The sequence below is a fragment of the Oncorhynchus clarkii genome, chromosome 17, assembly GCF_045791955.1.
Source record: "Oncorhynchus clarkii lewisi isolate Uvic-CL-2024 chromosome 17, UVic_Ocla_1.0, whole genome shotgun sequence".
Lineage (NCBI taxonomy): Eukaryota > Metazoa > Chordata > Actinopteri > Salmoniformes > Salmonidae > Oncorhynchus > Oncorhynchus clarkii.
The window spans coordinates 71,149,888-71,177,822 of NC_092163.1; the positions used below are offsets into that span (position 1 = coordinate 71,149,888).

Here is a 27,935-nt window from a genome sequence, read left to right on the forward strand (position 1 = left end):
TCCTGGTTTGTGGATCATCATAGCAGTCCCCCCCCCCCCCCCCCTTTTGGTGGTTCACCCTGGTAGGATTTCCGCAAACTGCGGACCACCACCAGAATGGACCCGGGAGGTTCGGCAGTGGCTCTGTGTTCCGACCCGTTGTCCGGTTATCCCGGTTAGTGGACCTAGGCAGTAACTTGGCAGACGTTAATAACGCACAACACTCAGCCAATACATCATTACATTTCCTACCCAAACGAGCGGCATTAGGCTCTACTGGTTCCTAAGTGTCAAAGGAAATGAAGCGAAAAATAATGGAATAAAAACATAAAAGTATACAAAATGTGTCTACCACACCTTAATCATCTAATTTGGACTATGTTCTATATACAGTTGGGCAAAAAAGTATTTAGTCAGCCACCAATTGTGCAAGGTCTCCCACTTAAAAAGATGAGAGAGGCCTGTAATTTTCATCATAGGTACACTTCAACTATGACAGACAAAATGAGAAAAGAAATCCAGAAAATCACATTGTAGGATTTTTTATGAATTTATTTGCAAATTATGGTGGAAAATAAGTATTTGGTCAATAACAAAAGTTTATCTCAATACTTTGATAAATACCCTTTGTTGGCAATGACAGAGGTAAAAGGTTTTCTGTAAGTCTTCACAAGGTTTTCACACACTGTTGCTGGTATTTTGGCCCATTCCTCCATGCAGATCTCCTCTAGGGCAGTGATGTTTTGGGGCTGTTGCTGGGCAACACAGACTTTCAACTCCCTCCAAAGATTTTCTATGGGGTTGAGATCTGGAGACTGGCTAGGCCACTCCAGAACCTTGAAATGCTTCTTATGAAGCCACTCCTTCGTTGCCAGGGCGGTGTGTTTGGGATCATTGTCATGCTGAAAGACCCAGCCATGTTTCATCTTCAATGCCCTTGCTGATGGAAGGAGGTTTTCACTCAAAATCTTACGATACATGGCCCCATTCATTCTTTCCTTTACATGGATCAGTCGTCCTGGTCCCTTTGCAGAAAAACAGCCCCAAAGCATGATGTTTCTACCCCCATGCTTCACCGTAGGTATGATGTTCTCTGGATGCAACTCAGCATTCTTTGTCCTCCAAACACGACGAGTTGAGTTTTACCAAAAAGTTCTATTTTGGTTTCATCTGACCATATGACATTCTCCCAATCTTCTTCTGGATCATCCAAATGCTCAGACGGGCCTGGACATGTACTGGCTTAAGCAGGGGGACACGTCTGCAGGATTTGAGTCCCTGGCGGCGTAGTGTGTTACTGATGGTAGGCGTTGTTACTTTGGTCCCAGCTCTCTGCGACGACCCAGGTCATTCACTAGGTCCCCCCGTGTGGTTCTGGGATTTTTGCTCACCGTTCTTGTGATCATTTTGACCCCACGGGGTGAGATCTTGCGTGGAGCCCCAGATCGAGGGAGATTATCAGTGGTCTTGTATGTCTTCCATTTCCTAATAATTGCTCCCACAGTTGATATCTTCAAACCAAGCCTGGTGCAGGTCTACAATTTTGTTTCTGGTGTCCTTTGCCAGCTCTTTGGTCTTGGCCATAGTGGAGTTTGGAGTGTGACAGTTTGAGGTTGTGGACAGGTGTCTTTTATACTGATAACAAGTTCAAACAGGTGCCATTAATACAGGTAACGAGTGGAGGACAGAGGAGCCTCTTAAAGAAGAAGTTTCAGGTCTGTGAGAGCCAGACATCTTGCTTGTTTGTAGGTGACCAAATACTCATTTTCCACCATAATTTGTAAATAAATTTATTAAAAATCCTACAATGTGATTTTCTGGATTTTTTTTTCTCATTTTGTCTATCATAGTTGAAGTGTACCTATGATGAAAATTACAGGCCTCTCTCATCTTTTTAAGTGGGAGAACTTGCACAATTGGTGGCTGACTAAATACTTTTTTGCCCCACTGTATGTCCAAGGTCTTGGCTAAATGACTCTATCATGGCATTGTCTCTAATGTCATGTCTATGGTGATCCTACTTGCAGGTGGGTAGTTAAGGCACTTGGAAAAACTTGGCCCCTGAAGGCCAAAGCTTACATTGGGCACATTACTGGGCTGACCTAATGAGTTCAGGAGAGGAGGCTGGGACTGGGCCCCCTAAGGGGGTTTCAGGATCTATTGCTAACTTTCCAAACATCGGAATCGATCCGTCCCACAGGTGATCCTGGTATAAGACCTAATTAGGTCTTAGGACCTAATACGTTCTTCGCTGGTGATAGCTTTAATACCACAAAGACGCTCAGTGTTATCCCTGACAAACGGTTTGCTAGGACAGAGGTAGTGGACATCTTTGGTTAGAGTACACATTAACAGGTTAGGGGTGAGATAGAAATCTGGGTTGTTTTCCTGGTAAGCTACAACTGGGGGCGTGGCAATCTTTACGTGGGTACTGTCACGCCAAAATCCTACATTTCAATCTGTAGATATTCTCCAGTTCAACAACCGGCAGCGTCAGTAGAAATCCCACTTCATTACGACCAGCATCAACGTGTATTGGGATGGCCGACCCCAGACTATAGGCCAAATGTGACTGTTATGGCCTTATCGTGGTTGAAGTAGCTGAGGTCAATATGTTGTGCACCATTGAGAGGGGCACTAGATATGAGGGGATTCTATTCATGGCCAAGTGGTCCATAGAAGAGCTAACTTCACAGAGAAAATCCTCCAGTAACAATCGAACCAATTGGACATGGGCATAGTCATGGTTCATGACCTCTGCTAGCTTTCCTACAAACAGGAGAGTTTTGTTCAGGACAGTAGCATGTGTGTTGACCACCAGAATAGTGTCCTGGAGAGACTTTCCCACATGCTGCAACCTGAGGGCCTGCGCCTTCATCTGCTGCTGGATAAGTGGCATCTCTTCAGTAATCTCCCTAACATTCCTCTTGACTGTGGCTAGACTGACTGCGTTGACGGCAGTGGTACCTAGGGAAAATAGTGACCCTACGGCTGCCCCTATCGATAGTAGCGTCCCGACGAATCGTTTCTCTCGCCTGGGCTCGGCTAGTTCTGACTGGGTTACTGTGAACTTTTGGAGTTGGGCCAACATATGGGCAGTGTCTAGCTGGGCGTGGTTAATTGCCTGGCTGGTCCAGTCAGCCCCGGCCCAACTCAAATGCGCCGCAGGTGGAATGCGTTGACGGTACACATTCTCTGCATCTAGGCGGACATACACCTCTGCAGTTAATTATGAGGTTGTCGTTGAGAACGATTCCCGTAGGGGGTCCGTTCGTGATTACGTCTGCTGGGTTGGTTTTGACCTGTGGCGGGCCGGGCTCAGTGCGCGCCAACCAAGGTTGCCAGGTGCACGGTGTTTCCTCCGACACATTGGTGCGGCTGGCTTCCGGCTTGGATGCACGCTGTGTTAAGAAGCAGTCCGGCTTGGTTGGGTTGTGTATCTGAAGGACGCATGACCTTCAACCTTCGTCACTCCCGAGCCCGTACAGGAGTTGTAGCGATGAGGCAAGATAGTAGCTACTAAAAACAATTGGATACCACGGAATTGGGGAGAAAAAGGGGTCAAATTTAAAAACTTGGTTTCCAACAATTTTACGCCTAGTCATGATGACTTATCCTTGTCATCCTTCTCAGATATCTTGCGATGCAGTACATCTCTTATCAGAGCTTCTAGATAATTTTGGTTAGTGTTTAGATCATTGTTGAACACTTTGTTACGCTTGTTACCCGTAGGTCCTGACCCTTTGTGAGAGTTAGGCACACGGGCATTTCGGCTAGGTTGATCTCTAGGGGATCTGTTAGATTGGGGACGTTCCTCGTAGCTATTATTATGGCGGTGGTTGGCGGCGTGGTGGTTACGTGGTAGCCACCACCTTTGATCGTCATCTTTTACCCCACATGTCCCCGTTGCAGCACCTTCACTGGTTCCTGCCTAAGCTCGAAAGTCGAGGTGTCCGGGCTCTTAGCCCGGCTTGCTTTTGATGCTTCAAAAGCTGTGCTTGCAAGTTCTCGGAGGGTCGAGATTGGCAACCCAACGTGGGCAGTAGGGCATTCATTGAGCATACCAAATTAAGCTGAACGAAGCCGGTGATAGTAGGCTTGTGGATGTTCATTTCGAGCTTGTCTGATATTGTTAGCCAACGAGCTATCGTGTTTGCGAGTCGCAGAACCACTGAATTCTATTTTCAAAACCGTGGCAAGTTTAGCATAGTCGTTTTGCACGTGTTGCTCTTGTAGACGGATGAACCTTGTCACGTGTCTGTGGGACGTTTGCTTCAAAATGTAGAGCCTGTCTGCATTCATAGCATTTGGGTAGCCATCCAAGGCGTCCTGTATGTCTGCTAAGAATGTCTCAGTGTCGTTTGGCTTTCCCGGGAACGGGGTCAAAGAGGTGGAAGTTTTTGACGATTTTGTAAAGGCGATCCCTGCCAAGTGCGCGGAGAGCATCTGCACTCTCCCGTGGGGAATTGTGAGAACGACAACCGCCGAAACATCCACTCTATAACGAAACAAATGAATGTCACTCTGAACTATCCACTATAACCACGACAGAGGGAGAGAGACGGACAATTCTACAAAAGAAACAAACTTTTCACCAGCGATCAAGACGACACTGAGCGTAAATATATATATATTCATTGTAATTGTTCCCGAATGAGTGAGCGTTCATGTGTAAAGGATTAGCATTTCAATTGTTATAATTATCACTCTGTAGTGACTTCTTAGTCGACCCCCACTTCCCCTTTTGTCTAACAAGCCGCCATGCCGGTTCAGCACACTAGGGCACATTCTCCTATCATTTCTTGTAACCACATTTACCTTGTTTGTTTGTTTGTTTATGCATTTCTGTGAATTACTTAGTTAGTAATAAATAAATGATTTAAGACAATTAATGTATGGATGAATCATAGTGAAGACTGGGTTCGTGCAGATAACCAACAATTTACAACGTTTGGAATGAGACTAACGTGAGGTAAAGTAAATAATTCATTAATTCGAAGACTCATTGATCAGATAAAATATCTGAAAAGTTATTTTAGGAAATGATAACTTTGTAATCTGAATATTTTTCCTTGGTGCCCCGACTTCCTAGTAATTACGGTTACATGATTAATCAGTCTAATCGCGTAATAACTAATTACAGAGAATCTTTGATAAAAACTATAAGTCTTCAGTTAATGATAGTAAAGACACGACACAGTTGTAAATGAGAACTTATTCTCAACTAGCCTACCTGGTTAAATAAAGGTGAAATAAAAAAATAAAAAACTGTACTATCATTCATGGAGGACCTCACTTCTGTACTGTCAGTCATGGAGGATCTCACTACTCTACTGTCATTCATGGAGGATCTCTCTCTACTCTACTGTCAGTCATGGAGGATCTCTCTCTACTCTACTGTCAGTCATGGAGGATCTCACTACTCTACTGTCAGTCACGGACGATCTCTCTCTACTCTACTGTCAGTCATGGAGGATCTCTCTCTACTCTACTGTCAGTCATGGAGGATCTCTCTCTACTCTACTGTCAGTCATTGAGGATCTCAGTACTCTACTGTCAGTCATGGAGTATCTCTCACTACTCTACTGTCAGTCATGGAGGATCTCTCTCTACTCTACTCTACTGTCAAGTCATGGATTATCTCACTTCTGTACTGTCAGTCATGGAGGATCTCACTACTCTACTGTCAGTCATGGAGGATCTCTCTCTACTCTACTCTACTGTCAAGTCATGGATTATCTCACTTCTGTACTGTCAGTCATGGAAGATCTCTCTACTCTACTGTCAGTCATGGAGGATCTCTCACTACTCTACTGTCAGTCATGGAGGATCTCTCTCTACTCTACTGTCATTCATGGAGTATCTCTCACTACTGTACTGTCATTCATGGAGGATCTCACTACTCTACTGTCAGTCATGGAGGATCTCACTACTGTACTGTCAGTCATGGAGGATCTCACTACTGTACTGTCAGTCATGGAGGATCTCACTACTCTACTGTCAGTCATGGAGGATCTCAATACTGTACTGTCAGTCATGGAGGATCTCACTACTGTACTGTCAGTCATGGAGGATCTCACTACTGTACTGTCAGTCATGGAGGATCTCACTACTGTACTGTCAGTCATGGAGGATCTCACTACTGTACTGTCAGTCGTGTATCAAAATACTTTCCATTCACTTTGATTGACATGTTTGTAGAAACAGACATATTTTTGTTGGTTCAGTTGTTACTGCAGTCTACTAGTGGATGTATCTTTTCACTGACTTGTAAAGGGCACACTTTAATCGCTTGTGTCCCTCTCTCATTGCCTCTTGCAGCTTCCATAGTTGCCCAGAAGTGGTGGTGTCAGATGCATCCATGTATGGATGGGGAGGAGTGTAAAGTTTTGCCTGATCTGAAAGGCTGGAGCTGCAGTACGGGAAACAAAGTGAAGACGACGAAGGTGGGTGCATAATGTAAGCAAACGCATCACATGTACTGTTACACACACACAAAAACGTACACACACACACACACACACACACACACACACACACACACACACACAATTTTGTTTCTACTAAAGTCCACCATGACGTAGAATCTTCAGTAAGTAAAGGTGTTTATTGGTCCTCTACATAGCCAACTGTAGTCACCTACTGGTTGTGTGTCTGTACCTGTCAGGACCAATACATTCAAAGTGCATATGATCAAAAAGGCTCAATTCTGCTGAGATACTGTCAAATATGTGTATATAGAAGGAGGAGTATCTAGAGGTTGCAGTGAGAGACCCACACACGCAAACTTAGCCACTTATCACGTATTACGTAACACACCGTTTTATTAAGGGTGATAGGTGCAGTACTTATTACTGCATTCTTTACAGAAAGTAGGCTGACTCTCTTTGAAGTTATGTAGGTCAATTCAGTAATTTATTTTATCTATAAAGCTCTCTTACAAAAACTCCAGCCATACCTCCCACTAGTGATTCCCAACCTTTTTCGGTTACTGTACCACCAACTGAAATGTGCACTGCCCAGAATACCCCTGATTTACCTTCTAATGTAATGCCTGTGGATAGGCCAAGTACACCCAGGGGTCCTAGTACCCCTGGTTGGGAACCAGTACCTCACATAATTAAGGGAATGGCCTTAATTCAGGAATGGCTACCTGTGGAAATCCCTTCGGTCTCCTCAGAGTTGGGTAAATCTGCATTTAGTTTCTTTGCACCAATGTTTTTATTTTTTATTTCACCTTTATTTAACCAGGTAGGCTAGTTGAGAACAAGTTGTCATTTACATCTGCGACCTGGCCAAGATAAAGCAAAGCAGTGCGACACAAACAACACAGAGTTACACATGGAATAAACATGTCAATAACACAATAGAAAAAAAGATAGTCTATATACAGTGTGTGCAAATGGCATGAGGAGGTAAGGCAATAAATAGGCCATAGTAGCAAATTAACACTGGAGTGATAGATGTGCAGATGATGATGTGCAAGTAAATATACTGGAGTGCAAAAGAGCAGAAAGTACATTAAAAACAATATGGGGATGAGGTAGGTAGATTGGATGGGCTATTTACAGATGGGCTATGTACAGCTGCAGCAGTAGGTTAGCTGCTCAGATATCTGATGTTAAAAGTTAGTGAGGGAAATATTAGTCTCCAGCTTCAGCGATTTTTGCAGTTCGTTCCAGACATTGGCAGCAGAGAACTGTAAGGAAAGGTGGCAAAATTAGGTGTTGGCTTTGGGGATGACCAGTGAAATATACCTGCAGGAGCGCGTGCTACGGGTGGGTGTTGATATCGTGACCAGTGAGCTGAGATAAGGCAGAGCTTTACCTAGCATAGACTTATAGATGACCTGGAGCCAGAGGGTCTGGCGACGAATATGTAGCGAGGGCCAGCCGACGAGAGCATACAGGTCGCAGTGGTGGGTGGTGTATGGGGCTTTGGTGTCAAAACGGATGGCACTGTTATAGTCTGCATCCAATTTGCTGAGTAGAGTGTCGGAGGCTATTTTGTAGATTACATTGCCGAAGTTGAGGATCGGTAGGATAGTCAGTTTTACGAGGGTATGTTTTGCGGCGTGAGTGAAGGAGGCTTTCTTGCAAAATAGGAAGCAGAATTGTCTAGATGTAATTTTGGATTGGAGATGTTTAATATGAGTCTGGAAGGAGATTTTACAGTCTTGCCAGACACTTAGGTATTTGTAGTTGTCCACATATTCTCAGTCGGAACCGTCCAGAGTAGTGATGCTAGTGGGGTGGGTGGGTGCAGGCAGCGAGCGGTTGAAAAGCATGCATTTAGTTTTACTAGCATTTAAGAGCAGTTGGAGGCCACGGAAGGAGTGTTGTATGGCATTGAAGCTCGATTGGAGGTTTGTTAACACAGTGTCCAAAGAAGGGCCAGATATATACAGAATGGTATCGTCTGGATCAGGGAATCACCCACAGCAAGCGTGACATCGTTGATATATACAGAGAAAAGAGTCAGCCCGAGAATTGAACCCTGTGGTACCCCCATAGAAACTGCCAGAGGTCCGGACAACAGGCTCTCCGATTTGAATCACTGAACTCTGTCTGAGAAGTAGTTGGTGAACCAGGCGAGGCAGTCATTTGAGAAACCAAAGCTGTTGAGTCTGCCGATAAGAATGCGGTGATTGACAGAGTCAAAAGCCTTGGCCAGGTCGATAAAGACGGCTGCACAGTACTGTCTTTTATCGATAGTGGTTATGATATTGTTTAGTACCTTGAGCATGGCTGAGGTGGACCCGTGACCAGCTCGGAAACCGGATTGCACAGCGGAGAAGGTACGGTGGGATTCAAAATGGTCAGTGATCTGTTTATTGACTTGCGGTCACTTAGAAATGGCCTTGTTTTTTAAAGAAAAGCACATTTTTTGTCCATTAAAATAACATAAAATTGATCAGAAAGACAGTGTATACATTGTTAATGTTGTAAATGACTATTGTAGCTGGAAACGGTAGTTTTTTAATGGAATATCTACACAGGCGTACAGAGGCCCTTATCAGCAACTATTCTCCTGTGTCCCAATGGCACGTTGTGTTAGCTAATCCACGTTTATCATTTTAAAAAGCTGATCATTAGAAAACCCTTTTGTTTATTTTGCCTGAAATGTTGTTTATTTGTCTGAAGTTGTTTTTATTGTCTGTGAACTTGAGTCCTGTGTGGGGTCGTGGAGGGGAGATGCTGCACATGGACAAAGAAGTTTTAGTTTTGTCTGAGTTCAATCAGTAGCACACATAATCTCAATTTATCATTGTGTGCATGTGTGTGTGTGTCTTTGGTTTATGTGGTGTGTAAATTATTTTATAACTGCAGGGTCAAAAATGACCCTAAGACAATCTTTGTACCCTGGTGGTGTACAGCTTTCATGGAAATGTGAACAAATGTTTTACTTTTTCAAATGTTGGGGTCACTCTAGGAAAAGTCATACAATTTCAAGTTGAAAATATATTATTTAGTGGGGATTTCTCTGCTGTAAAACATAGTGGCGGGTCATTTTTGACCCTTAAGACAACAGAAGGGTTAATGAAGCTGACAGTTGAGGACTTGTGAGGCATCTGTTTCTCAAACTGACGTACCTGTCCTCTTGCTCAGTTGTGCACTGGGGCCTCCCACTCCTCTTTCTATTCTGGTTAGAGCCAGTTTGTGTTGTTCTGTGAAGGGAGTAGTACACAGTGTTGTACGAGATCGTCCGTTTCTTGGCAATTTCTCGCATGGAATAGCCTTCATTTCTCAGAACGAGAATAGACTGATGAGTTTCAGAAGAAAGTTTTTTGTTTCTGGCCACTTTGAGCCTGTAATCAAACCCACAAATGCTGATGCTCCAGATACTCAACTAGTCTAATGAAGGCCAGTTTTATTTCTTCTTTAATCAGAACATAATTTCAAAAAGGTTTTCTAATGATCAATTAGCCTTTTAAAATAATAAACTTGGATTAGCTAACACAACGTGCCATTGTAACACAGGAGTGATGGTTGCTGATAATGGGCCTCTGTACGCCTATGTAGATATTCCATTAGAATAGAATTAGAATTCCATTCCAGCTACAATTTAGAACATTAACAATGTCTACACTGTATTTCTGATCAATTTGATGTTATTTTAATGGACAAAAAAATGAGCTTTTCTTTCAAAAACAAGGACATTTCTAAATGACCCCAAACTTTTGAACGGTTGTGTATTTTGGTCATATTGGTCATGGCTCCCGAATGGTGGATCCCCACCCCACCACACTGGGTAGCACATAGCAACACTTTAGGGGGCATTGCACTAATAATGGCGCTGACTAGGGAATCATTCCCACTGTTTTTAGTGCCAGTCTGCACATTTAATCTAAAACAATGTAACCAACAATGGCATCTTTATGCTTTCGTTAATAAAATAATTATAAAAATAATCTTTCAAAATGCCAAAGTTTATTTAGTTATTGGATCCATAACGAATTACTATGGGAATAAATATCACTGAATTAGGAGATGGCCGCCTCGCTTCGCGTTCCTTGGAAACTATGCAGTTTTTTTGTTTTTTTACGTGTTATTTCTTACATTGGTACCCCAGGTAATCTTAGGTTTCATTACATACAGTCGGGAAGAACTACTGAATATAAGAGCAACGTCAACTCACCATCAGCTCCAGTTTCAACTGTTCTGCCTTATTATTATTCGACCATGCTGGTCATTTATGAACATTTGAACATCTTGGCCATGTTCTGTTATAATCTCCACCCGGCACAGCCAGAAGAGGACTGGCCACCCCACATAGCCTGGTTCCTCTCTAGGTTTCTTCCTAGGTTTTGGCCTTTCTAGGGAGTTTTTCCTAGCCACCGTGCTTCTACACCTGCATTGCTTGCTGTTTGGGGTTTTAGGCTGGGTTTCTGAACAGCACTTTGAGATATCAGCTGATGTACGAAGGGCTATATAAATGCATTTGATTTGATTTGATCAGTACAACCAGGAATATGACTTTCCCGAAGCGGATCCTGTGTTCTGCCTTCCACCCAGGACAACGGAATGGATCCCAGCCTGCGACCCAAAACAAAGACGTCGTAAAAGAGGGAAACGAAGCTGTCTTCTGGTCAGGCTCTGGAGACGGGCACATCGCGCACCACTCCCTAGCATACTACTCGCCAATGTCCAGTCTCTTGACAACAAGGTCAATGAAATCCGAGCAAGGGTAGCATTCCAGAGGGACATCAGAGACTGTAATGTTCTTTGCTTCACGGAAACATGGCTCACTCGAGAGACGCTAACGGAATCGGTGCAGCCAGCTGGTTTCTTCACGCATCGCGCCGACAGAAACAAACATCTTTCTGGTAAGAAGAGGGGCGGGGGCGTATGCCTTATGATTAACGAGACGTGGTGTGACCACAACAACATACAGGAACTCAAGTCCTTCTGTTCACCTGACTTAGAATTCCTCACACATCAAATGTCGTCCGCATCATCTACCAAGGGAATTCTCTTAGAATATAATCACAGCCGTATATATTCCCCCCAAGCAGACACATCGATGGCCCTGAACAAATTTTATTTGACTCTTTGCAAACTGGAAACCACATATCCTGAGGCTGCATTCATTGTAGCTGGGGATTTTAACAAGGCTAATCTGAAAACAAGACTCCCTAAATTGTATGAGCATATCGATTCCGCAACCAGGGCTGGTAAAACCTTGGATCATTGCTATTCTAACTTCCGCGACGCATATAAAGCCCTCTCCCACCCTCCTTTCGGAAAAGTTGACCATGACTCCATTTTGTTGCTCCCTGCCTACAGACAGAAACTGAAACAAGAAGCTCCCGCGCTCAGGTTCAACGCTGGTCCGACCAATCTGATTCCACGCTCCAAGACTGCTTCGGTCACGTGGACTGGGGTATGTTCCGCATTGCGTCCAACAACAACATTGAGGAAATCGCTGATTCGGTGAGCGAGTTCATTAGAAAGTGCATTGATGATGTTGTTCCCATAGCAACGATTAAAACTTTCCCAAACCAGAAACCGTGGATTGATGGCAGCATTCGCGTGAAACTGAAAGCGCGAACCACTGCTTTTAACCAGGGAAAGGTGACCGGAAACATGACCGAATACAAACAGTGTAGCTATTCCCTCCGAAAGGCAATCAAACAAGCTAAGCGTCAGTATAGCGACAAAGAAGAGTCAGAATTCTACGGCTCAGACACAAGAGGTATGTGGCAGGGTCTACAGTCAATCACGGATTACAAAAAGAAAACCAGCCCCGTCACGGACCAGGATGTCTTGCTCCCAGGCAGACTAAATACATTTTTTGCCCGCTTTGAGGACAATACAGTGCCACTGACACGGCCCGCAACCAGAACCTGCAGACTATCCTTCACTGCAGCAGACGTGAGGAAAACATTTAAACGTGTTAACCCTCGCAAGGCTGCAGGCCCAAACGGCTCTCCAGAGCATGCGTCCTCAGAGCGTCCTCAGAGCATGCGCAGACCAGCTGGCTGGTGTGTTTACGGACATATTCAATCAATCCTTATCCCAGTCTGCTGTTCCCACATGCTTCAAGAGGGCCACCATTGTCCCTGTTCCCAAGAAAGCCTTGGTAACTGAGCTAAATGACTACCGCCCCGTAGCACTCACTTCCGTCTACATGAAGTGCTTTGAGAGAATAGTCAAGGACCACTTCACCTCCACTCTACCTGACACCCTAGACCCACTCGAATATGCTTACCGCCCAAATAGGTCCACAGACGATACAATCTCAACCCCACTGCACACTGTCCTAACCCATCTGGACAAGAGGAATACCTATGTGAGAATGCTGTTCATCGACTACAGCTCAGCATTTAACACCATAGTACCCTCCAAACTCGTCATCAAGCTCGAGACCCTGGGTCTCGACCCCGCCCCTTGCAACTGGGTACTGGACTTTCTGACGAGCCACCCCCAGGTGGTGAGGGTAGGTAACAACATCTCCACCCTGATGATTCTCAACACTGGGGCCCCACAAGGGTGCGTTCTGAGCCCTCTCCTGTACTCCCTGTTCACCCATGACTGTGTGGCCATGCACGCCTTCAACTCAATCATCAAGTTTGCGGATGACACTACAGTGGTAGGCTTGATTACCAACAACGACGAGATGGCCTACAGGGAGGAGGTGAGGGCCCTCAGAGTGTGGTGTCAGGAAAATAACCTCACACTCAACGTCAACAAAACAAAGGAGATGATTGTGGACTTCAGGAAACAGCAGAGGGAGCACCCCCCTATCCACATCGATGGGACAGTAGTGGAGAGGGTAGTACGTTTTAAGTTCCTCGGCGTTCACATCATGGACAAACTGAATTGGTCCACCCACACAGACAGTGTTGTGAAGAAGGCGCAGCAGCGCCTCTTAAAACCTCAGGAGGCTGAAGAAATCCGGCTTGTCACCAAAAGCACTCACAAACTTCTACAGATGCACAATCGAGAGCATCCTGTCGGGCTGTATCTGGTACGGCAAGTGCTCCGCCCACAACCGTAAGGCTCTCCAGGGGGTAGTGAGGTCTGCACAACGCATCACCGGGGGAAAACTTCCTGCCCTCCAGGACACCTACACCACCCGATGTCACAGGAAGGCCATAAAGATCATCAAGGACAACAACCACCCGAGCCACTGCCTGTTCACCCCGCTATCATCCAGAAGGCGAGGTCAGTACATGTGCATCAAAGCAGGGACCGAGAGACTGAAGAACAGCTTCTATCTCAAGGCCATCAGACTGTTAAACAGCCACCACTAACATTGAGTGGCTGCTGCCAACACACAGACTCAACTGCAGCCACTTTAATAATGGGAATTGATGGAAATTGATGTAAAATATATCACTAGCCACTTTAAACCATGTTACTTAATATAATGTTTACATACCCTACATTACTCATCTCATATGTATATGTATATACTGTACCCTATTTCATCTACTGCATCTTTATATAATACATGTATCACTAGCCACTTTAAACTATGCCACTTTTATATGTTTACATACCCTACATTACTCATCTCATATGTATATACTGTACTCGATACCATCTACTGCATCTTGCCTATGCCGTTCTGTACCATCACTCATTCATATATCTTTATGTACATATTCTTCATCCCTTTATACTTCTGTGTATAAGGTAGTAGTTTTGGAATTGTTAGGATAGATTACTCGTTGGTTATTACTGCATTGTCAGAACTAGAAGCACAAGCATTTCGCTACACTCACATTAACATCTGCTAACCATGTGTATGTGACAAATAAATTGGATTTGATTTGAATTCTATCGTCAAATGTATATGTAAGTTAGGTTGGCTGTACAAATTATTTGTGACATTGTCGTTATATAATAAAGAATGTGAACAAGATGCTGTGTTTTTATTTAAAGTAGTGATGGACAGCTGGTTGCATTTTGAAAACAGGTTTTCAAACACTTGAAGCCCGATTAGCAACACCTCTCTGTATTTTGATACTTTGTGGATGGGCGCTCCAGAGTGGATGGGGTCTCCCGCAGAGCAAAATGCGTTGCTACAGATGCAGGTTCGATACCCGTGCCGGCCGCCACCGGGAGACCCATGAGGCAGCTTTTGGTTTTAATTTAGAATCCTCCAATCCTCTTTATGTAATTATTGGTGGAGAGTCACATCATATTTTGACATGAGTCTCACTAATGTTTAGTAGTGTGATGTTAAAAGTGGTATAGGTCTTATTTATTTAAAGAGCATATTGATGTTAGAAGTAATAGGATTTGAAGCAATAGCCTACAACTATTTTAGCACCATTTCGCGCTGCTCTGAGACAAGCATGTGGACTGGTCTTGATTAATCGATGACATTTTTTAATCTCCGTTTGGGTGATTGGTAATGTTATGCTCTTAGTGTAACCTTTATTTAACTAGGCAAGTCAGATTCCTATTTACAAGGACAGACTATTCCTTGCTCCCCGTCGGGGAATTGAATCCCGGTCTCCCGCGTGCCCGCACGACACGGGGATTCTTTAGCTAAATAACCAAGTACTGTGGCCTACTCTCGACCATCATGTTTGACAGTGCCATATTTTCCATTCCATCCTAACTGAAACTGAGGTGTTTTCATTTTTTTTAATAGAAACAGCATAATATTAATAAAATGTATTAAACATTTCTTAAAATCAGTCCCATATACTATGTTCTTACAAAAAAGGTTTTAAATTCTCTAGTACAGACACTATTGAAGGCTATCAAATGATTCTCAATGATACCCTCTGGTGGCCAAACTAGCACTAACTAGCATTAATGGTACCAGTGGTTGGCACTTAAATAACATGCCATAGAATTCTGCGACACCACACAAGCTGTGCTGCAGTACGCTGCAACTTTTACAGGACAAACCACTGTACCACCTCAGTCACCGGCTTCATCAATAAGTGAATCGACGACGTCATCCCTACAGTACGTCCCAATCAGAAGCCATGGCGTCAATACAGGACTAAGTTTTAATCCAACTACACCAGCTCTGACGCTCTTCGGATATGGCAGAGCTCGCAAACTATTATGGACTACAAAGGGAAACCCACCCGCGAGCTGCCCAATGACGCGAACCTACCAAAGGAGCTACAGTTGAAGTCGGAAGTTTACATACACTTAGGTTGGAGTCATTAAAACTTGTTTTTCAACCACTCCACAAATTTCCTGTTAACAAACAATATATTTTTTTTATTTTTATTTTTTTTGTAATTTTTTTTTTAGGACATCTACTTTGTGCATGACACAAGTAATTTTTCCAACAATTGTTTACATACAGATTATTTCACTTATAATTCACGGTATCACAATTCCAGTGGGTCAGAAGTTTACATACACTAAATTGACTGTGCCTTTAAACAGCTTGGAAAATTCCAGAAAATGATGTCATGGCTTTAGAAGCTTCTGATAGGCCAATTGACATAGTCAATTGGAGTTGTACCTGTGGATGTTTTAAAAGGCCTACTTTAAAACTCAGTGCCTCTTTGCTCAAAAGACTTCAGAAAAACAATTGTAGACCTCTACAAGTCTGGTTCATCCAGCAATTTCCTAATGCCTGAAGGTACAACGCTCATCTGTACAAACAAAGCAAGTATAAACACCATGGGACCACGCAGCCGTCATACCGCTCAGGAAGGAGACGCATTCTGTATCCTAGAGATGAACGTACTTCAATTCCAGAACAACACAACACAAGTACCTTGTGAACATGCTGGAGGAAACAGGTACAAAAGTATCTACACTGCTCGAAAAAATCAAGGGAACACTTATTAAACAACACAATGTAACTCCGAGTCAATCACACTTCTGTGAAATCAAACTGTCCACTTAGGAAGCAACACTGATTGACAATAAATTTCACATGCTGGTGTGCAAATTGAATATACAACAGGTGGAAATTATAGGCAATTAGCAAGACACCCCCAATAAAGGAGTGGTTCTGCAGGTGGTACCACAGACCACTTCTCAGTTCCTATGCTTCCTGGCTGATGTTTTGGTCACTTTTGAATGCTGGCGGTGCTTTCATTCTAGTGGTAGCATGAGACGGAGTCTACAACCCACACAAGTGGCTCGGGTAGTGCAGCTCATCCAGGATGGAACATCAATGCGAGCTGTGGCAAGAAGGTTTGCTGTGTCTGTCAGCGTAGTCTCCAGAACATGGAGGCGCTACCAGGAGACAGGCCAGTACATCAGGAGACGTGGAGGAGGCCGTAGGAGGGCAACAACCCAGCAGCAGGACCGCTACCTCCGCCTTTGTGCAAGGAGGAGCACTGCCAGAGCCCTGCAAAATGACCTCCAGCAGGCCACAGATGTGCATGTGTCTGCTCAAACGGTCAGAAACAGACTCCATGAAGGTGGTATGAGGGCCCGACGTCCACAGGTGGGGGTTGTGCTTACAGCCCAACACCGTGCAGGACGTTTGGCATTTGCCAGAGAACACCAAGATTGGCAAATTCGCCACTGGCGCCCTGTGCTCTTCACAGATGAAAGCAGGTTCACACTGAGCACGTGACAGACGTGACAGAGTCTGGAGACGCCGTGGAGAACGTTCCGCTGCCTGCAACATCCTCCAGCATGACCGGTTTGGCGGTGGGTCAGTCATGGTGTGGGGTGGCATTTCTTTGAGAGGCCGCACAGCCCTCCATGTGCTCGCCAGAGGTAGCCTGACTGCCATTAGGTACCGAGATGAGATCCTCAGACCCCTTGTGAGACCATATGCTGGTGCGGTGGGCCCTGCGTTCCTCCTAATGCAAGACAATGCTAGACCTCATATGGCTGGAGTGTGTCAGCAGTTCCTGCAAGAGGAAGGCATTGATGCTATGGACTGGCCCACCCGTTACCCAGACCTGAATCCAAATGAGCACATATGGGACATCATGTCTCGCTCCATCCACCAACGCACCACAGACTGTCCAGGAGTTGGCGGATGCTTTAGTCCAGGTCTGGGAGGAGATCCCTCAGGAGACCATCCCCCACCTCATCAGGAGCATGCCCAGGCATTGTAGGGAGGTCATACAGGCACGTGGAGGCCACACACACTACTGAGCCTCATTTTGACTTGTTTTAAGGACATTACATCAAAGTTGGATCAGCCTGTAGTGTGGTTTTCCACTTTAATTTTGAGATTTGCAAATAAATTCATAAAAAATCCTACAATGTGATTTTCTGGATTTTTTTTCTCGCATTTTGTCTGTCATAGTTGAAGTGTACCTATGATGAAATTTACAGGCTTCTCTCATCTTTTTAAGTGGGATAACTTGCACAATTGGTGGCTGACTAAATACTTTTTTGCCCCACTGTATGTGAGAATGCTGTTCATTGACTACAGCTCACTGTTCTCACATAGCTCATCACTAAGCTAAGGACCCTGGGACTAAACACCTCCCTCTACAATTGGATCCTGGATTTCCTGACGGGCTGCTCCGAGGTGGTAAGGGTAGGCAACAACTCTGCCATGCTGATCGTCAACACTGGTGGCCCTCAGGGGTGTGTACTTAGTCCCCTCCTTTACTCCCTGTTCACCCACAACTGCATGGCCAAACATGACACCAACACCATCATTAAGTTTGCTGACGACACCACAGTGGTAGGCCTGATCACCAACAATGATGAGACAGCCTATAGGAAGGAGGTCAGAGACCAGACAGTGTGGTGCCAGGACAACCTCTCCCTCAATGTGAGCAAGACAAAGGAGCTGATCGCGGACTACAGGAGAAAAAGCAGGCCGAACATTTTCTAACATTTAACTTAGACAGTTCTGTAGTGGAGCTGTAACGATGTTCATCCAAGGAAGAAGGAGTAGCCCAAAGCGCAGCGTGGTACGTGTTCATATTTCCTTTAATTAACTGAACACTAAATACAAAAGAACAAGAGAATAAATGAAAACCGAAATAGTCCCGTATGGTGCAAACACTGAAACGTAAAACAACTACCCACAACCCAAAGTGGGAAAACAGGCTGCCTAAGTATGGTTCTAAATCAGAGACAACAATAGAGAGCTGCCTCTAATTGGGAACCAACCCAGGCCAAACACAGAAATACAAAACATAGAACAAAAACATAGAATGCCCACCCCAACTCACGCCCTGACCAAACCAAAAAAAGAGACATAAAAAAAGGAACTAAGGTCAGAACGTGACAGGAGCTGGTCGAGAGTTTCTAGTTCCTTGGTGTCCACCAACAAACTATCATGGTCCAAACACACCAAGACAGTCGTGAAGAGGGCACAACAACACCTTTCCCCCTCAGGAGGCTGAAAAGATTTGGCTTGGGTCCCCAGATCCTCAAAAAGTTCTACAGCTGCACCATCAAGAGTATCCTGACCGGTTGCATCACCGCCTGATATGGTAACTGCTCGGCATCTGACCATAAGGCGCTACAGAGTGTAGTGCGTACGGCCCAGTACATCACTGGGGCCAAGCTTCCTGCCATCCAGGACCTATATACTAGGCAGTGTCAGAGGAAAGACCAAAAAATTGTCAAAGACTCCTGTCACCCAAGTCATAGACTGTTTTCTCTAGGGGTGAAGTTACTATGCATAGTCACTTTACCCCTGCATACATGTACAAATTAACTTGATTAACCTGTACCCCGCACATTGACTCGGTACTGGTACCCCCTGTATATAGCCTCGTTATTGTGTTACTTTTTATTATTTTTTACTTTAGTTTATTTAGGGCATATTTTCTCTATTACTTGAGCTGCATTGTTGGTTAAGGGCTTGTAAGTAAGCGTTTCACGCTGTTGTATTCGGCGCATGTGACAAATATGAATTGATTTGATGATCCTCCGCCCGAGGGAGGTGATGCCCCTTGGATAACGTCGAGACGCTGCAGAACGAAGAGGACCTCTTCCATAGCCATTCCCAGTTGAGCCAGCTGGTTGTGGTGTTGGCGAAGTAGGTTTCCCTGTTCGCTGACCATCTAGGAGAAGCCTTGATCAACTGCTGCTTCCATAATATTGAGACGTTATTCTGTAACATAGACGCTGAGAGTCAGGTGCATTTGGAGAGTTTAATAGAGCACGAACAATAAACAATACAAAAACAGGAGTAGCGTCAGGACATAGGAACAGTCTATAACGGCTGATGGGAAATAACAACAGAGTGCTATAATACGGGGAGTAATCAGGAAGGTGGTAGAGTCCAGGTGTAACTGATGAGGCGCAGGTGTGCGTAATGATGGTGTCACGACTTCTACCGAGGGTAACTCCTCTCCCTGTTCGGGCGGCGCTCGGCGTCGCCGGTCTACTAGCCACTACCGATCCCTTTTTCTTTTTCTGGTTGTTTTGTCTGTGTTCCTTTTCACACCTGGTTTTCAATTGCTTTGATTTCTGTGGGTATATAGGGCAGCTGTTACCTGCCGTAATTCGTGCAGGATTAGACTTGTGTGTATTGCGTTCGATGGTATTTGATGTTTGTTGTTTTTTCGCATTTACGCACGTGTATGTAAAGTGTCGGAACTGTGTTAGTTCCTCCGTGTGTTTGCACGATTATTCGAGAGCGTAGTTTTGGGATTTTTGTTCTGTGCCATTTGCATTGCTGGACTATTATTAAACACGCTCCTCAGACATCCCTGCTCTCCTGCACCTGACTCCTACACCTCTCACCAAGACGCATGTTATCACAGAATCCTGCACCAATATAATTATGGAGTCAGCAGGAGCGGACGCACTTCCAGGGTCCGTGGAGCAGTGTTACACCGACTGGGGACCGCCATGGATCAGGTGATGGCGACGATGGAGAGATGGGAGAGAGGTGGCCTTCCCACACCGTTATCAGCTACACCCCAACCAGTACCACTACCCTCTCCTTCATTGCCTGAGCACAGTGGAATTCGACTCGCCCTCCCGAGGGAGTATGATGGGACGGCGGCCGGGTGCCAGGGCTTCTTACTCCAGATGGACCTATACCTGGCGACCGTTCGTCCGGCTCCTTCGGGGGGTGAGAGCGTGAACGCCCTCGTCTCCTGCCTCGCAGGTAAAGCCCTGGAGTGGGCCAACGCGGTGTGAAACGATCCTGACTCCGCGAGGGACTACTACCCAGAGTTCACCCGCCGCTTTCGGGCCGTGTTTGATCACCCACCTGAGGGTCGAGCGGCGGGTGAACGGCTGTTCCATCTGAGGCAGGAGAGGAGGAGTGCTCAGGACTTTGCTCTAGAGTTCCGGACCTTGGCCGCTGGCGCGGGATGGAACGACAGGGCCTTGATCGATCACTATAGGTGTAGTTTGCGTGAGGACGTCCGTAGGGAGCTGGCCTGTAGAGACACCACCCTGTCCTTGGACCAATTGATCGACATGTCCATTCGGTTGGACAACTTGCTGGCGACCCGCGGACGTCCAGATCGGGCTCTGTCAGTTCCATCTCCCAGCTCCACCACTCCAACACCCATGGAGCTAGGAGGTGCTTCAGCGAGGGCGACCGGAGGAGGGGGCCTTTCCTGTGCCAGCTGTGGTCGCAGAGGGCACACTGCTGACCGGTGCTGGGGGGGTCCCCCCGGGAGTCGAGACGCCAGGCCGAGCACTGCCCGGACACCTCAGGTGAGTCGGCACCAGGCTCACCCAGAGCCCCCTGTTGGTCACGTGTATGTATGGATTGTTTTTCCTAAATTTTCCCCTCTTTCCCGGCATAAGGCGCTAGTAGATTCAGGCGCGGCGGGGAATTTTATTGACCGCGGTTTAGCGAACAGGTTAGGGATTCCCCTTGTTCAGCTGGATAAACCCTTCCCAGTGCACGCCTTAGATAGCCGACCATTAGGGTCAGGGCTAGTCAGGGAGGCCACGGCTCCACTGGATATGGTTACGCAGGAGGGTCATGAAGAGAGAATTAGTCTCTTCCTCATTGATTCTCCTGCGTTTCCGGTGGTGTTGGGGATCCCCTGGTGGGCCCGTCACAACCCCAGGATTTCGTGGAAACAGAGGGCTCTACAGGGGTGGTCGGAGGAGTGCTCAGGCAGGTGTGTAAGAGTTTCCATCGGTGCTACAACGGTGGAGAGTCCAGACCAAGTCTCCACCGTGCACATTCCCTCAGAATATGCCGATTTGGCTATCGCCTCCTGTAAAAAGAAGGCGACCCAATTACCACCTCATCAACGAGGGGATTGTGCGATAAATCTCCTGGTAGGCGCTGCACTTCCCAGGAGTCACGTGTATCCCCTGTCACAGGAGGAGACGGTGGCTATGGAGACATACATATCGGAATCTCTGGGGCAGGGGTTCATTCAGCCCTCCATCTCACCTGCCTCCTCGAGTTTCTTTTTTGTGAAGAAGAAGGAGGGTGGTCTGCGTCCGTGCATTGACTATAGAGGTCTAAATTCCATCACGGTGGGGTTACCCGCTACCTCTCATTGCCACGGCGATTGAGTCATTTCACGGAGCACGGTTTTTCACAAAACTGGATCTCAGGAGTGCATATAACTTGGTACGTATCCGGAAGGGAGATGAGTGGAAGACGGCGTTTAGTACCACATCCGGCCATTATGAGTACCTCGTCATGCCGTACGGGTTGAAGAATGCTCCAGCAGTCTTCCAATCTTTTGTGGATGAGATTCTCAGGGATCTGCACGGTCAGGGTGTGGTGGTTTACATCGATGATATTCTGGTCTATTCCGCTACACGGGCCGCGCATGTGTCTCTGGTGCGCAGGGTACTTGGGAGACTGTTGGAGCATGACCTGTACGTCAAGGCTGAGAAATGCTCGTTCTTCCAACAGGCCGTCTCCTTCCTTGGATATCGCATTTCCACATCGGGGTTGGTGATGGAGGATGACCGCATTGCAGCCGTGAGTAATTGGCCGACTCCAACCACGGTAAAGGAGGTGCAGCGGTTCTTAGGGTTTGCCAACTACTACCGGAGGTTTATCCGGGGTTTTGGGCAGGTGGCTGCGCCCATTACGTCACTGCTGAAGGGGGGGCCGACGCGTCTGGGGTGGTCGGCTGAGGCGGACAGGGCTTTTGGTCGCCTGAAGGAACTTTTTACCTCGGCTCCCGTGCTGGCGCATCCGGACCCCTCTTTGGCATTTATAGTGGAGGTGGACGCATCCGAGGCTGGGGTTGGAGCCGTGCTCTCCCAGCGCTCGGGTGCGCCACCGAAGCTCCGCCCCTGTGCTTTCTTTTCTCAGAAGCTCAGCCCGGCGGAGCGAAACTATGACGTGGGGGATCGGGAGCTGCTAGCTGTTGTCAGAGCCCTGAAGGTGTGGAGACATTGGCTTGAGGGGGCCCAGCACCCTTTCCTCATCTGGACTGACCACCGTAATCTAGAGTACATTCGGGCAGCGAGGAGACTGAACCCTCGTCAGGCAAGGTGGGCCATGTTTTTCACCCGATTTAGGTTTACCATCTCCTATAGACCAGGCTCCCAGAACACTAAGGCAGACGCACTGTCCCGACTATATGATACGGAGGAGCGGGCCTCTTATCCTGCGCCCATCCTCCCGGCTTCTTGTCTAGTGGCACCTGTAAGGTGGGAGGTGGACGCAGACATTGAGCGAGCATCGCGTGTTGAGCCCACTCCACCACAATGTCCAGCGGGATGGGTGTATGTTCCGCTGGAGGTTAGAGACAGGTTAATTTGGTGGGCTCACACATCCCCCTCCTCTGGTCATCCGGGGATTGGGAGGACGGTGCGATGTCTTAGTGGGAAGTACTGGTGGACCACTTTAGCCAAGGACGTGAGGGTTTATGTGTCCTCCTGCTCAGTGTGCGCTCAGTGCAAGGCTCCTAGGCACCTGCCCAGAGGGAAGTTACAACCCCTTCCCGTTCCACAGCGGCCTTGGTCACACCTGTCGGTTGACTTCTTGACCGATCTGCCACCGTCACAGGGCAACACCACAATCCTGGTCGTTGTGGATCGGTTTTCTAAGTCCTGTCGTCTCCTCCCTTTGCCCGGTCTCCCTACGGCCCTACAGACGGCGGAGGCCCTGTTTACTCACGTCTTCCGGCACTACGGGGTGCCTGAGGATATTGTTTCTGATCGGGGTCCCCAGTTCACGTCCAGGGTGTGGAAGGCTTTCATGGAACGTTTGGGGGTCTCTGGGTTTCACCCCGAGAGTAATGGGCAGGTGGAAAGAGTGAACCAGGATGTGGGTAGGTTTCTGCGGTCGTATTGCCAGGACCGGCCAGGGGAGTGGGCGAAGTACATCCCCTGGGCGGAGATGGCCCAAAACTCACTCCCCCACTCCTCTACGAACCTTTCGCCCTTCCAATGTGTGTTGGGCTATCAGCCGGTCCTGGTACCATGGCATCAGAGCCAGACCGAGGCTCCTGCGGTGGACGATTGGGTGAAACGCTCAAGGGAAACCTGGGAGGCCGCCCATGGGTACCTTAAACGGGCCGAAGCACGGCAGAAGGCCAGTGCCGACCGCCATCGCAGCGAGGCCCCGGTGTACACACCGGGGGACCGGGTCTGGCTCTCGACCCGAAACCTGCCCCTCCACCTGCCCTGCCGGAAGCTGGGTCCGCGGTTTGTGGGGCCATTCAAAGTCCTGAGGAGAATAAACGAGGTGTGTTATAGGTTACAGCTCCCCCCGTATTACCGTATTAACCCCTCGTTTCATGTGTCTCTCCTCAGGCCGGTGGTGGCTGGTCCGCTTCAAGAAGATGAGGTGCAGGAGGTCCCTCCGCCCCCCCTGGTCATCGGGGGGGGCGCCGGCGTATGCAGTTCGGTCCATACTGGACTCGAGGCGTCGGGTGGGGGGTCTTCAGTACCTCGTGGACTGGGAGGGGTACGGTCCGGAGGAGAGATGCTGGGTGCCGGTGGAGGACGTACTGGATCCTCCTATGCTAAGGGAGTTTCACCGCCTCCATCCGGATCGCCCTGCGCCTCGTCCTCCGGGTCGTCCTCGAGGCCGGCGTCGTCGCGCTGCGGGAGCCGCGCGTCAGGGGGGGGGGTACTGTCACGACTTCTACCGAGGGTAACTCCTCTCCCTGTTCGGGCGGCGCTCGGCGCTCGGCGTCGCCGGTCTACTAGCCACTACCGATCCCTTTTTATTTTTCTGGTTGTTTTGTCTGTGTTCCTTTTCACACCTGTTTTTCAATTGCTTTGATTTCTGTGGGTATATAGGGCAGCTGTTACCTGCCGTAATTCGTGCAGGATTAGACTTGTGTGTATTGCGTTGGATGGTATTTGATGTTTGTTGTTTTTTCGCATTTACGCACGTGTATGTAAAGTGTCGGAACTGTGTTAGTTCCTCCGTGTGTTTGCACGATTATTCGAGAGCGTAGTTTTGGGATTTTTGTTCTGTGCCATTTGCATTGCTGGACTATTATTAAACACGCTCCTCAGACATCCCTGCTCTCCTGCGCCTGACTCCTACACCTCTCACCAAGACGCATGTTATCACAGATGGGTAGCCAGGGCCGGTGGTTCGTAAACTGGAGACATCGAACGCAGGAGGGGAGGATCAGATGTGACAATTGCATTTTTCTTTATTTTGTCAATTGTGTATATGCAGGGCTCCCTTGTAAAATAGACCTTTGTCTCAATGGTGACTCCCATTCAGATAAAGGTAAAATGAATCAATATTATATTCACCCATTTTTTTTTTTTCCATATGAAAAGTGTAATTCTGAAGTACATATGACAGTTTGACAGCAGGCTCTGGTGATATATATGAAAAAGAATCACCTTGAAATAGAAAATGCATGTCTATGGTTCAAATGACTGTATATCCCAGCTCCTACATCAGCTGAAAACATGCCCATCTAGGAAAGCCAACATTATCCTTAAAGGCCCAGTGCAGTCAACATTCATCTGTGTTTTATATCATATTATACAACATCTGTTGAAACTAACACTGTACAATTCTGATTTTTTTTATCTGTGTTAATTTATGACAGTTGTTGGTTGAAAATACAATCTACACAGCACCTTCTAATCAGCAGGTTTGCATGGGCTGGAGTTTCTGATTTCCATGGTGACATCACCATGCTGTAAATTGGTTAATAGACCAATAAAAAAGAGAGTTCCAAACATTTCTGCCAAAAACAGCTAGTTTTCAGTTTTCCCCTTCCCACTCAGATCCAGGCAGTCCTTGCAAAATTCTTCCTTGAGATTTTAATGGAAATCTTTTATAGTAAGGCAGCAAATTTTTACCCAGAAATTATTAGAAATGTATATAAAAACGGCTGCATTGGGCCTTTAAATATCTCTGCCTGCCTGCCAGCCTGCCTGCCAGCCAGCCTGCCTGCCAGCCTGCCTGCCAGCCTGCCTGCCTGCCTGCCTGCCTGCCTGCCTGCCTATCGGTATACAGAGAACTCTTGCGCTTCCATCTGACCCACTTACATTTGGCAATGGGATAAGAGAACAGGCTTGGGTCGGGGCCTGCTTTTGAACAAATCTGAGTAGTCTTGGATGTAACTTCAAACATCAGCAAGGAAACAAAGCAGTCAAAAAACAACAAAGAAACAAAGAAACAGCCTGTGAAGAAAAACTGAGCCGTGGAGGTGGATGTTCAGGGTGATTCCAGAGGTTATGTGTGTCTGTGTTTGGGGTGGAGTTGGGGGTGAGGGAGGAAGGGGGGTGTGTGACACAGTGGGCCCAGAGCCATCTATCACGGCCTGGTGTTTGACTCACCAAACGCCTGTACTTGAGCTGCCTTCTCCATTATTCATTGTGTGGAGGGCCTGGGCGAGGCAGACTTTTTATTTTACTTTAGCCAGGTTAATAATGTATACCCCCTCTCTCTCACACAGACAGACAGACGGACAGACAGACAGACAGACAGACAGACAGACAGACAGACAGACAGACAGACAGACAGACAGACAGACAGACAGACAGACAGACAGACAGACAGACAGACAGACAGACAGACAGACGGACGGACGGACAGACAGACAGACTGGCAGACAGACTGGCAGGCAGCAGACAGGCAGGCAGCAGACAGGCAGTCAGAGAGGCAGTCAGAGAGGCAGGCAGGCAGCCTGGTGTGCAGGTGACTGCTACATTACAGTAGGGCTAGACAGAAGCTCAGTTTGTTTGATTTGGGGAAGTAGGTTTTATTTCAGTTTGTTCGATTTAGTCTCCTGTACATTGTGTAATTTACAGATGGTCCCTAACTAGCCCCATAGGGATATCCAAAGTCAACCCAATTTACCACAGGCATTACGATTGGGTCGCGTGCAGCTTCACTTCGAATTGATAATTACTTGTGTGCTGCCAGATGTGGGCAGGATTGAAACAAACCTTAATTGACTTTGTGATGCAGTCAAGAACACAAGTCTCACAAAAAAATATTGTTGACTTGACTTTATTACAAAAATGATCCTATTTACTCTTTGTAGCATCATATCGATGCCACATAGGCTCTTTTCTAAATGAGAAGTTTGTTTTTAAGCAGTAGGTTTTTGTTCAGTGGTCTAATAAAACTTTGCATTTTTTGGGGTTCTGTAAAAATCTACATGCTCCTAAAAAGATAGATACTTACTTTGTTTTCAGAATAAGAAGTGTGTGTGGGTAGTAGCATTCATTCAATGCTTTGTTTTCTATATGTGCTAATGTGTGTTTTTACGATGTTAAATTGGTAATACATTATTTTGTAATAAATAGAGTCCCCCTATAAATCAACAAACTATCAATAGACTATCAGTGGCTCACCATCTCTCCATATTGATCCAAGTCCTATTTATGGCTGATAACAAATGACGGTGTCACTTCACATCACGACAGATTCACAATAACAAATCACCTCCACAAAGCCCCCAGGGCATCTCTCAAACGACCTTAGCAGCTCTCCATTCTCCCCATGTCAAAGAGCAGACACAGAGCCTCACACTGGCCAGGCAAGACCAGACCAGGGGTTAGAATCCTTCCGGTAATGTCACCAGTCATGCCCTCACCCCTGCTTTCACATCATATCAATCAACACACATCACACATAACAAGCGTCACAGAGCAATTTCACAGGACAAGTGTTGTGATGTAAGAGAGAATTAGTTGGATGTCTGTGATGAGAAGCTGGGTAAGATTGCAAAATAACAGGCCTACAAAGGGCTTACTGTGTTTGGACTAAGGATGTAACAAATGGAGAACATTTCTTAACGTTTAAACTGCCATTTTTTTAATGTTTTTCTTTCAAAATTATAATAAAAATCATAAAATTCCACATCAATTCACATTGCAGAATAATGTTCCTATTAAGGGTATATGACCACTAGGGCAGGTCAATGAAGTTCTATCTACCGCGACCCTTTACAGACACAGAACGCAGCTACAGTAACGCAGATAATTTAACTTTTCAGACAACTAAAAAAAGGGCGTCTGTCTCTTTGTTCTATTGTTTCCCTGACAACAATAAACATTGCTGATTTATGTGCTGCTGTGTTGTTTAAGCAGTTTGTTTTATGGTAGGATAGCTAGATGTGCTTTCGTTCTATTAAATGTCTTGATAAGTAGCAATATTTAACTAACTTGAAATTACTTTTTTAGGAAAGAGTGGTCTGTGCTCAGGCAGCAGGC

General features: G+C 46.5%; 1 protein-coding gene across 2 annotated transcripts in view; it reads left to right on the forward strand.

Moving 5' to 3' along the window:
• Positions 1–27,935, forward strand: part of LOC139371378 (chemokine-like protein TAFA-2) — a 158,016-nt gene that overhangs the window by 122,511 nt on the left and 7,570 nt on the right. The window contains exon 4 of one of the 2 annotated variants that reach the window (XM_071111742.1): positions 6,301–6,438. In XM_071111742.1, coding sequence (XP_070967843.1) covers positions 6,301–6,437 — 137 coding nt within the window. In that variant the 3' untranslated portion in view covers position 6,438. The remainder of the gene's footprint in view (positions 1–6,300; positions 6,439–27,935) is intronic. The other variant, XM_071111743.1, reaches the window with a different exon arrangement.